The 11,368-nt window shown below is 39.2% G+C and overlaps 1 protein-coding gene across 2 annotated transcripts; it reads left to right on the top strand.

Moving 5' to 3' along the window:
• The first annotated feature begins 6,842 nt into the window (after window positions 1-6,842).
• LOC128742491 (uncharacterized) lies at window positions 6,843-10,979 on the top strand. Of its 2 annotated transcripts, XR_008412261.1 has the most exons (13): window positions 6,843-6,950; window positions 7,040-7,078; window positions 7,133-7,192; window positions 7,257-7,458; window positions 7,517-7,684; window positions 7,790-7,884; window positions 7,944-8,101; window positions 8,160-8,343; window positions 8,401-8,656; window positions 8,712-9,600; window positions 9,669-9,990; window positions 10,227-10,614; window positions 10,823-10,979. XR_008412261.1 is itself a non-coding variant. In XM_053838870.1 (12 exons), the coding sequence occupies exons 1-12, from the start codon at window positions 6,908-6,910 to the stop codon at window positions 10,508-10,510; spliced, it is 2,700 nt and encodes an 899-aa protein (XP_053694845.1). In that variant the 5' UTR covers window positions 6,843-6,907; the 3' UTR covers window positions 10,511-10,979. The 2 variants fall into 2 exon arrangements, 1 of the variants encoding a protein (XP_053694845.1); XM_053838870.1 differs by having other exon boundaries at window positions 10,227-10,979.
• Window positions 10,980-11,368: the final 389 nt, after the last annotated feature.

The following is an 11,368-nucleotide window of genomic DNA, read 5'->3' as shown; positions in this document are numbered from 1 at the left end:
GGTTCACGTAGGCTGGATTGTAGACGATATTCTGAATTTCAGCTGTATAGGCACTATACTAACAAGAAGTGTAATTTTGACTACAGCTAGTTGTCTCGGGAAGGTCAAGCCAGATGTTATAAAACCATTTTCAACCAAATCAGATTATTTTCTTGAAGTTGTTGCTAGTCTTAATCACTATGCGTATAATGCATCCGACAACAGTAATGATATCGGACTAGTGAAGTTGGTAAACAGTCTTTTATGGAGTCCAGATGTTTACCCATCGTGTCTGTGGACTAATACAACTCACACTCCATTGATACTGGACATGATTTTTCCAAGTAAGTTTTGCAGATTGCTACGCTCTTTTGCATAACAGCCTCATGTCGAAAACCGATTGCATTTCCGATTAACATAACACTGTTATGCGAATAGTTGCAAAAAATTGCATCTAAAAATATCGAATTTATTTTTAGCTGGAGCTGCTAGTTCGGGCCACAAACTCGCAATTGCGATGTATAACTCGGACTGTCGGAGAACTAACGACTATCAGTTACCTGAGACTCAGCTTTGCGTACGAAATCCTTTCCGGAATTACACCTGTGAGGGGATACCTAGTGTACTGCATTGGACACAGAGCGATGGGGTACAATTTACGGTTGGTTTATCCACAGTGCTGCCGGATTGTCAAGAACGATATTTCATGATATTTACCAGATTTGCTGCTTACTTACAGTGGATTGGAAATGCCTTCTGATCAGAGGGTCCACTCTTCAGATGGTTTCCGTAATCTCCTTGAGAATTAGGTTATAAGTTCAAGTAGTCTTACCACGCTCTGCCGGAAACAGCGATAAAACCGATTGTACTTTTCGTTACTTGACAGCCACCACTGTAATTTAATAAAGTTTTTAGCTTTGTTCTACAAAGCTATAAAGCATTTAGCTTGCTCTGGTGAAAAAAGCTAAATCAGCCAGCTAGCTTTGTTCACTTGAAAATATATAGCCGTAAGACGAAAAGTTAGAGTTTTACTGCAAGCCGATTTGTTTTATAGCGACCACAACGAAATACCCGAAAGAATAAATATTATTTTCAGCAATTTCCGTAGTTGGGCAGCATATGTGCATTAAATTTTTTTTGATCTTATTGGTATCTTTGATGGATAAAATCACAGCGCCATTGAAATTTGACAATCTTGTAAACTAGCTATTTTAACAAAATATGAAGTAGTCAACCTTAACTTCCAGCAGAATTGTTTTGATTGTTGCCTGTGACATGAAAACCGATTGGTAATAACGTTCGTTCTGCAGCTTAAGCCTTCCTTTGATGAATTTTTGTTTGCTGGCTATAAAAATAGTACAATATGGCAATACATTACTTACTTATTCAGCCGAGAGCCGGGGTGGCTCTTGCCGTATCAAGAATTCCTCTCCATTGTACTCGTTCCTGGGCTACTCGATGCCAATTCGTTGCGCGTATCGACACACGCAAGTCGGCTTCAATCTGGTCGAGCAGTCGTGCACGTTGAGTCCCTCTCTTCCTGGTGCCGGTGGGGTTCTTGCAGAGAACGGATTTCACTACACAGTCGTCCGGCATCCTTGCGACGTGGCCGGCCCACCGTAGTCTCCCAACTTTCGCCAGGTGTACGATGTCTTCCGTAAGCAAAGTTACTGTTTCAAGTCCGTAGAGGACTACCGGTCTGATTAGCGTTTTGTACATCGTCAGCTTTGTGCGGCGGCGTATGCTCCCAGATCGAAACATCTTGCGGAGGGAAAAGTAGGCTCGATTTCCAGCTTGAATGCGTCGTTGGATCTCCTAACTCGAGTGTCCGCGAAACGCGCACGTAGCACATCACTCGTTCCAGAGTAGCTTTGATCAGCCGAGTCAGTTTGTCCGGAAAACCGCATATGGCAATACAGCCTCGCATAAAAAATGTTTTCGATTTTGAAGTCTAATGTTCTTCATAATAGCAGCAACATATCTTTTTGGTCAGGTTGTTACCAGATGAAAAAACAGATTTATCTGTTGAATCTCTAAAACAGATTTATTGCGGTTTGACAAGTAAACGCAATAAGATAATTTTTTTGTTGGTACGCTACATTGTATTGCTACGCCCCATTCACAGTAATTTTATGAGCGATGTGGCACAGCCTACTAGTTTTATTGCGGTAATATGAGTAAATACAATAAATTCATGTTTTACAGTTTTAATGCGTTTTAATAGCTACCTATAAGTAATTTTTGATTAATGTCACCTTGGTATTGCGCAATACCATGATAAAACCAGAGATAATGATTAATACCGGAATAAAACCTTTATAAACCTCAAATAAAACCAAGCGCCTTTAGAATTGTTACTTGGCTTATACCGTGAATTATATAACTTTATGTTAGGTGATTATATCTTCATTACACGGTTACAGAAGTGGTGGCAATTTCTGGAGTGATCTCGTCAAATTCGCCAAAATTGCCAACGATATTCGGGCGGAGACAAGGTGTAAAGGGTTATTCTATATGCTGTCTAATGCGTTGAATTAGCCTCTTAGGCGGGCGGCTAAAAACATCGGAAGGGAGAAGTTCAAGAATCAAGCAAGCACTGCAGTTTATTGGACATTTTTCATGTTTTATACCACACCATACAAAATTCAAACGACCCAGGTGGAAAGTCACCGGTACATGCGATGCACAGCCGACCACTTTGAGTACCGCTTTGAACCTATTTGCAACCATTGTCAAATTCTGAACCACAAACAAACCATTACTATTACCATACCGTTATCCTTCAAATTAAAATCTTTCAATCCGCAAGTTTCCGTGTACGCTTAAGTTTGCGCCAACAACAAATGGTTGTTCCACTTCAGGAATGGCACCGACCACGGTGATGGTGAAGCCTGGTCTACAGCTCAACATTTTGCTCGGCAATTGGAACCTATCGGTGCTAACTTCAACCAACTTCATCATCTTTGACGGAATTGTAAAGGGCTACAATTTTATTACCGTCATCCGGGGATACTTGCAACACCGGGGTTACTTGCAACACTTTGGCGCATCGCGCTTTGGACAGCTCTAACGCATTTGTTTGTTAACATAACCATTTGTACCCAATGCCATTTTAAAGAAGGGATGTTTACCTATTGTTTAGTTAAGTTCAATCCATTACATCATTGTTTTGCTTGTTTTTATACGATTGGAAAGCAATGTCACTTTCAGAGTAGGAAAAATTGATGTGCAAAGTTGCGTCAGTTCATTGACATGGAATTATTATTTACTGTTTGGTTTCTATAAACAATAAGTGCATCATATAAGCTAACAAATAGCAACTTTGAGCTTTGTTTATATTTTGAACTTGGAGAAGAAACGATGAATTCGTGTTGTTACTTCCAATATGGCGCGGCTTGCAGTACTTGTAAAAATGAAAATTATCGTAATAGACAGTATGTACAAAGCAAGTTTGCATCTGTACGATGTTATTTTGTCTACCATCATCTCCAGAAAAATTAAAATTGTGAAAAATTCCACGTGCCTTGAAACGGCAATTTGGAGTTCGCCGACATGCTGCATTTTCACCGAATATCTTTAAAAAAGCGATAGACGAAATTGGGAAACAAAAAACCCCTCCAGTATCTCTTGTTTCACTACAAATACATTCAAAATATCTCAAAATAGTCATTCGCGGTTTGAAATCAGATATAAAATCATAAGAAACGCAAAATCAGAAAAGTGTTGCAAGTAACCCCGTTTACTGGGTAACTTGCAACACCCCTATTTTCGGTTCATTCTGCAGATTCATTTAGTTTATATTTTTTCTCATAATCATAAATCAAAAGTACTCACCACTATACAAGTTTTGGCTACTTACACTTGGAGCTAAACGGTATACTTCGAAAGTTATACTAAGTCAAAGTTCAAAAGTGTTGCAAGTATCCCCGGATGACGGTATTAAAAAGTTTGTGAGACATCTTCCAGTTCTTTTCATGCCTGAACCTAATCACCTAGTAGAAAAATCGTAGTTTACCTCTTTGCGGTTTCTGTATACTTCTGTCAGTGAATCCCCTGCATTGTAATAGACTCCCAAGTAACAATTTCAGTCTGATCAAACGCTTTTATAGCTGATTTTATTCAACCCGTGGCTGATCTATGGTTTAGGTTTAGAAATGAAAACCTTTTTTCAGCTCTTAAACATCTAAATCTGGTGATTTTATCAAGCTTCAGGCTAATTAATAGCTGCTTTCGAAGCTGCAAGCTTAATAGAAACTTTTTTGCACTTTTAAATAGCCAATTTGCGCAATGCTGTCAATTCTATTTTTAGAACGAGAAATAGTTTTGCAATCTACTTTTCCAGTCGCTTAATCAACGCTTCATCAGCCTTTATGCAGCCAAAAAAAATCTATTTTTAAATTTAAAAAAACGGAACGCGTCATTTTTATTTCGCCGTGAATGCGATATTTTTAGTTTCGAAAAACTTTAATTCGTACAAGTAAGCTAGCTAGCTAATTATTAAAAATGCATGTCTTTTTTCCGGGAATTGAACCCGCCATCTTTTGATCTATAAGCACTCACCGTATGATCCGCCCCATTTGCATCTGCAGAACAGACAGTGAGAATATCTTTACACCTGAAGCCTAACCCGTCTAGCGTGTAGCAGTCGATAATGTCGATAACTGACATACTTTTGCTGTCAGTCGAATTGCGAAATTCTATAATCTAACAGTATGTGTGCTGTGAGCCGAATGAAAACTTGGTAGAAGTTTGTAAAGCCACTTTAACACCCTTAAGCAGACTGAAAGTAGTTTGAAAGCTGTGAGCATAATGAAAGCTTCCACTCTACATTTTAACACCTTTAAGCAGCCGTAAAACGGTTTGATGTTTATGGCTGTTTAGAAGCAGATTGTTTAGCCGAAAAAATCCGCTATTAAGCTTTTTTATCAGCTTTTGGTAGAAAACTGGTTTGAAAAACTTAAAATAGCTTACACATCGTTTATTTAAACACCATTTGAGCGCTTACTTTATGCAGCTTTGACCGCCTTAAACCAACCCGTAAACAGCCATTGCTCTTGCAATTCAGCTACCGTTGTTACTTGGGGCTGGTATTTCATCTGTTGCATGCCGGTTATCAGTACATAGGTATATTGCGAAAATTTGTGGTATTCGTTTGTCGGTAGACGCTAAGGGGCCGTGCACTAATTACGTAAGGCATAATGGGGGGAGGGGGTGTTCCGCGAAATCTTACAAAATCTTATTTGAGGGGGAGGGGGGTTTAATCATTTCTTACATAAAATTTTCACACTCGAAAAAATTATGAAAAATTCACATTTTCAATAGCAACCCATATTACTTGTTACTAAAAATTTCAAATAGATAAGTTTTGAAGTGTCGAAATCCTTCATACTGCAAGGAAAGGCACAGCAACCTGCTGAGTATTTTAGCCTTGCCCACTCAGGGAAACAACAGTTGAGCTACTTGTTCTAGAGCCATCTAATGTCATCGGTTTATGCTATCTAGCTTTCCACGAGCGATGAGGGTGGCTGATGGGTACAACTTTCTGAAGGGCACAGCTCGGTTTTGACATTCAATGCAGGAGCGGTTACTGCGGTTACTATGGAAACCACTACGGTTGTTTGCTGGTTGAGTGGAAAAATGTAAACATTGTTTAGTTTTCGCAGACCAGCCGAAAAGGAATTTAGTTATACGGAAGCGCAGTTTTGTAACTATTCTTTGCTGAAATATTGTCACATTGACCCAATGCAAAGACTATTTCACAAAATGATAGCCAAGAAAGTACAAAAATTCGATTCTCTTCAACTAAATTCCTTTTCGGCTGGTCTGCGAAAACTAAACAATGTTTACCAATCACCAAACAACCGTAGTGGCTTCCATAGTAACCGCAGTAACCGCTCCTGCATTGAATGTCATAACCTAACTACGCCCTTCAGAAAGTTGTACCCATCAGCCGCCATTATCGCTCGTGGAAAGCTGGATTATTCCAACATATTTCGTTGCAATTGCTTAACTCAATCCCGCAAGGCAGCCGCAAAATCTCTTATGCTATACCAATGGAACTAGTGCTAAGCTACTATACAACAAAAATGTTTCTTGGGATGTATTGTTCTTCTGTTCCTATAGATCTTGAATGCCGCATGTGACCAGAGTGGGGTCAGTATTTTGCTTCAAAGGAAACCGCGGGTGATCATTACAGATCTGTACATTAGACGCAACGGAGTGCCAATTCCAACATAAGACCATGCCGCGTATCATCTAGAAGAGGCAAAGAAGTTCTTTGTACGCTACTTGACGAGGACACGTGTTTAGACGATTTAGAGTGGATCAATGCGAATTAAGTGAACGCTAGTGAGTTTTTGAGCATACACCAACATTTATTGACAACCTCAATGCTGAAATACGTTCTGTTCGTGAGTGGCCCATAAAGGGATTTACAACAGATAATGGATATTGTTTTTTTATTAATTTTTTTGAACTTTGGTTTTTATAAACTTGTTTAAACTTTGTTAACTGTTTCAATATTCTTTCAGTGTATAACTTTTTAAATAAAACTTGAGTTTTGATGTTTCAAAAAATCTTACTAAGATTTTTTTATGGGGGGAGGGGGGATTGGCCAAAATCTTACAAAATCTTATATAGGGGGGAGGGGGGGTTCAAAAATGAGGAAAAAGCCCTTACGTAATTATTGCACGGCCCCTAAACTGAGAGCAATATGCCACAGTCTATTCGAGTCGCGAAACAAGTTTCAAGCATTCGATTCATCTCGCAGATCGGTTCATTTGCGTTCAAGTTGTAGTTCAGATTGCAGTCAGTAACGGCAGCTGCACCCGATCGGTTCAGGTAGAACTTTGATAAGCAACTGTTGGATTATGCGGTTCAAGCTTTAAGGTCATTCGGTTAATCTTCTTGTGGTACATTTGTTATAAGCATGTTAAAATACTTAGTAGTTTTGTGGTATTTTATTTACTACGGTCAGTAAAAGGGTTCAATGCTTATTTATTAGAAGAGAGATGGATGTTTCCTAGTTACAGAACATATCTAATTAGGTTGTTTATTTTAGCTAATGGACAAAGCGATGATGAGGACTATCCTGGAAACGGTACGTTTTGAAACTTGAAATTTAAACATTCTTATAAAATTGGGCGCATTTTAGCTTACAGAAGAGATAACCACCCACCGTTGATGATCTCGAATGAGCGCTTGACTCTGGATGGTGGGATTTTAATGTTCAAAGTTTAAACATTTAAAAAAAAAAATCGGTGATTTTTTTTTGCTAGATTGTCACCTTCGGTTTTATAAATATACGGCACACTCGGGAGTTGCACCTGCGTTTGGTCATCCCGCACAGCTGAAGGAATTCGCTCATATCGGAGCAATTGGTTGGACACAACCGGATGGTACCGTGTTGTGGCGATGTGGAGGAACCTTAATCTGGGATAATTTCGTTCTAACCGCCGCGCATTGTGCCATAGATGAAAGGTTCAACTATCGCCTAAGGGGTATGGAATTGGTGATCATTTTTGATAACATTTTGCAGAAGCAAGCGACCCGATGTGATTAGGTTCGGTGATTTGAATATTTATAGCTCCGATGACGATCAGTATGCTCAACAGCTTAAAATTATTGATGTGATAAGACATCCTGAACACCGATTTGCGGCACAATATCACGATATTGCGTTAATGAAGTTGGAGAAAAACGTTACGTAAGTATGTGTGATAGGTGCCGAATTGAACACACGGTTTATAACCGAGCTAAAGTGGATTAAAAGTAGTCGAAATAATATCAATTGAATTGCATAATTTTGTAGCCTACATGACACGGTAGTTCCTGCTTGCCTTTGGACTGACGAGGAAGTTAGATTCAAAATTTTAGAGGCTGCTGGCTGGGGTCAAATTGGCTTTGGTTCGTTATGCAAAATATTATTGTTGATTGACACTACATAATGTCATGTCATTTTTCAGCTCAAGAGCAGACACCGGTTCTGCTAAAAGTGAAACTTAAGCCAATTGGAAACGAAGAATGTGCTAAGTTTTATACCAATGACACGAACCGCAAATTGAGGCAGGGTCTACAGGACCATCATATCTGCGCTGTTGACGAAAAAATGGATACATGTGAGGTTGTCGTTTGCTACGTAAGAAAAGAATTTTTGTTTTCCATAGCATCGGAATTTGCAGGGTGACTCAGGTGGTCCGCTTCAAATCAAGCTGATGCACAATGGAAGGGTGTCACCGTTTATAGTTGGAATTACGTCATTTGGGACAGTTTGCGGGAATTCAGATCCTGGTGTATACACAAGGGTGGCTCCTTACCACGACTGGATTGTTGAAACAATGCGAAGCCGCGGAGCATTCGTAGACGGTTGAAATTCGAGCCGTCTTTTTAAATCGAAAAGATACTCAATAATTCTGTTTTCAGATACTACTTACAATGCAACATTTTGTGCATTACGATACGTACATTTTCGTGAATATGAGGATGCCGTCATTACTGGTAGAACTGATTCCTATGTTTACACGGATTCAACTAAGCGACATATAAAACGGGCTTGGAGTCTTCCATCATATATGGCGAAACTGGCTTGGCGCTCTGGTGGTGGTCGTGAAGATTGTTACGGTGCCATAATAGATGAAACCACTGTTTTGACATTAGCGCAATGCATTTTTCACAACCGGTGAGTTCAGTTGATTCTTTTTTTTCTGATTTAATCCAAATGGTAATAATTATAGGAGTCCTGTTAGTCATATTTTGTATCTGAATAATAGAGAGATGAACGTGTCCCATTTTCACATTCATCCGGAATACACGGAAGGATCAGGATATAATAATATCGCTTTTGTATATTTGAAAAATTTCCTTGACACACGGACAATTCAGCCTGCATGTATTTGGCACGAGCGGAAGCTATCACATTATGAGGTGCATATTTTTGGATCTGGAAGAACAGACATTAACGACTTTTGGCCGGCGACAAGAAATCAGGATGATGATTTATCGTTATTTTTAAATCCTACAATTATACCTTTCAGACCACGTTTATCTGTTCAGAATGCTTCTACCTGTATCATATCTGATCGGTTTAAATCTAGACTCAAAAGTGGATTGAAAACTGAGCACTTTTGTATTGGAAAAGATTTCTTTCTAGTGCCAAAATCCTGTGACCTGTTGGTTGGTGGTAGTATTGATGGAACTATATGGCGCCAAAATGAGGATTACCCTGTAACATACGGATTGGTTCAGTTTGGGAGAGATTGTGGATTCGGGGAACATGCCGTTGTAACCGGGTTTGCAGATCATATTGATTGGATGAAATCTGTGCTTCTACCTGATCACATTGAAACGAATGGCGCACCTCAATTTCTGTATGATACACTGCGAGAAGGTGAAACATGTATGAGTGATGACAACAGAAAAGCGGGAATTTGCGTTTCTGTTTCTGAATGTCCTCGGAAGTGGAAACAATTTTTGTCCTCGGGAAAGGTTCAATTTTGCTCTTCCAGCTCTGTAATTTGTTGTCCTCCGGACGACATCGAAAGTGCATCTGATATTCATCCGGATATAGCCTCTTGCCCGAATGTTGTACAGAACATCAAAACAAAAAGGCCAAGCGGATCGATGGTATAAATGATTGATTATTTTTGACCCTACTTACCGGTATAATATTTTAATTTTTCAAAAACACACAGGTTTACATCGGCTGGACTGAACCTGATTATCTGCAGTTCCGATGTGTAGGTTCCATACTAACAAAAAGTATAATTTTGACTACGGCCAGTTGTCTTGGAGATGTAAATCCAGATGTTATACAACCATCTTCAAACAAAACGGATAATTTCTTTCGAGTAGACGCAACACTTAAGCACTATGCGTACAATACAACCGACAACAGCAATGATATCGCTCTAGTGAGGTTGGCAGACAGGCTTGTGTGGAGTTCGGACGTGTACCCATCGTGTTTATGGACAAATCGAACCCACACTCCACTGATCCTGGTCATGGCTTTTCCAAGTAAGTTTCATAAATTCTTCCTCTCTTTCGCATACCAACCACACGTTGCAAGCCATTAGGTGAAGATCACGACGATTGTAGTATTTAATCAAAACAATAGAAAACAATTTAAATTCATCTGAACAAGAGCTGTCAATTACCTAAGCTAATTTCCATAAGGAAAACAACATAACATCGATAAGAGTCGGCTATGTGAAAAGCGGTAAACTTGCTTCTAAATACAATTTCTCCCGTAGATGGAGTTGCTAAAATGAACTATAACAGCGTGCTAGCGATGTACAACTCGGATTGTCAGCGAACTAACAGCTACCAGTTGCCTGAGTCTCAGCTCTGCGTGCGAAAGCTCTTCGAGAATTCTACCTGTTCGGGAACGCCAAGCATATTGCACTGGCCAGGAGACGATGGGGTGCAGTATGCGATTGGTTTATCCACAATTCTACCAGATTGTGAAGAACGATATTATATGATATTCACCAGACTTTCAGCTTACTTAAAATGGATCGGAGGGGCTCTTCAATAGTGACATATGTTAGTGGATCACATCACTGTATCACATAATAATTTAATGATTGTTCTAATGTTTTCTTTCCTTTTGCCACTCTTACCATATGAAACAAATCGCGGGTACTTTTTCATTTCGACGTATCTGCAAATGAGATATTCTTTTCGTGTCTCCTCTCTTCCGCTGATGCATTTTGACACATCAGCTTTGTATAAATCGGTTGCCGGAGTCATTAGCAAGCCAAATGTTTTGAAAATTTTCTTTTCAATGCATTAATATCGCCGTAAAAAGCGGAAGAGAGGAGACACGAAGAGAATCTCTCATTTGCAGATACGTCGAAATGAAATGTTCTGTAAACTAGCAAACTGTGATGGTAGAAACGAAAAACCATTCTTATTAGATCTTCATTGTTTTATCAGAGGTTTGAGGATTGTAAAAGCTAAAAGGAAACAGATTATATCACTCCTCGATAAATTTTATAATTAAATCGTACCATACCTCAATAATTTATTTAGTATTTACGTACATATATGTATAAGAAGAAACAACAAAAGAAACGTCCAGAAATCTACCGACTATTGAAGATGACATAACAGAGAACAGATTAACAGGCTCGAAGGAAGTCATCGATTTTTTGTGTGTAAAATCTGTCGGTAGCGCCCTCCAGAAATAGTTTGCCAAACGCATCAAACAATATTCATGTACCTTTATCAATATTTCTTTGTGCTGGAGTTACATAGCAGCGATGGCAGCGACATCAAGATTTAGTTTGCCTCTTACTGCTCGAGGGGTGCTCTATTGAAGGATTACTCGTAGATTACATAAAAACCTTTTACACACTTTTTGTCAATTACCTGGTAGTCTGTTCTCTGTGAT

Source organism: Sabethes cyaneus, chromosome 3, assembly GCF_943734655.1.
Source record: "Sabethes cyaneus chromosome 3, idSabCyanKW18_F2, whole genome shotgun sequence".
In the NCBI taxonomy this organism is placed as follows: domain Eukaryota; kingdom Metazoa; phylum Arthropoda; class Insecta; order Diptera; family Culicidae; genus Sabethes; species Sabethes cyaneus.
Note: the sequence above shows the minus strand (reverse complement) of the source record. Positions and strands in the feature narration are given on the sequence as shown.

Excerpts from the sequence above, each read along its gene's own strand:
- LOC128742491 (XM_053838870.1), top strand. The coding sequence starts at position 6,908 with ATGTTAAAATACTTAGTAGTTTTGTGGTATTTTATTTACTACG. Across the intron at positions 7,459-7,516 it reads CATTGTGCCATAGATGAAAG|AAGCAAGCGACCCGATGTGA; the intron begins GTTCAACTATCG and ends AACATTTTGCAG. Across the intron at positions 8,102-8,159 it reads AAAAAATGGATACATGTGAG|GGTGACTCAGGTGGTCCGCT; the intron begins GTTGTCGTTTGC and ends CGGAATTTGCAG.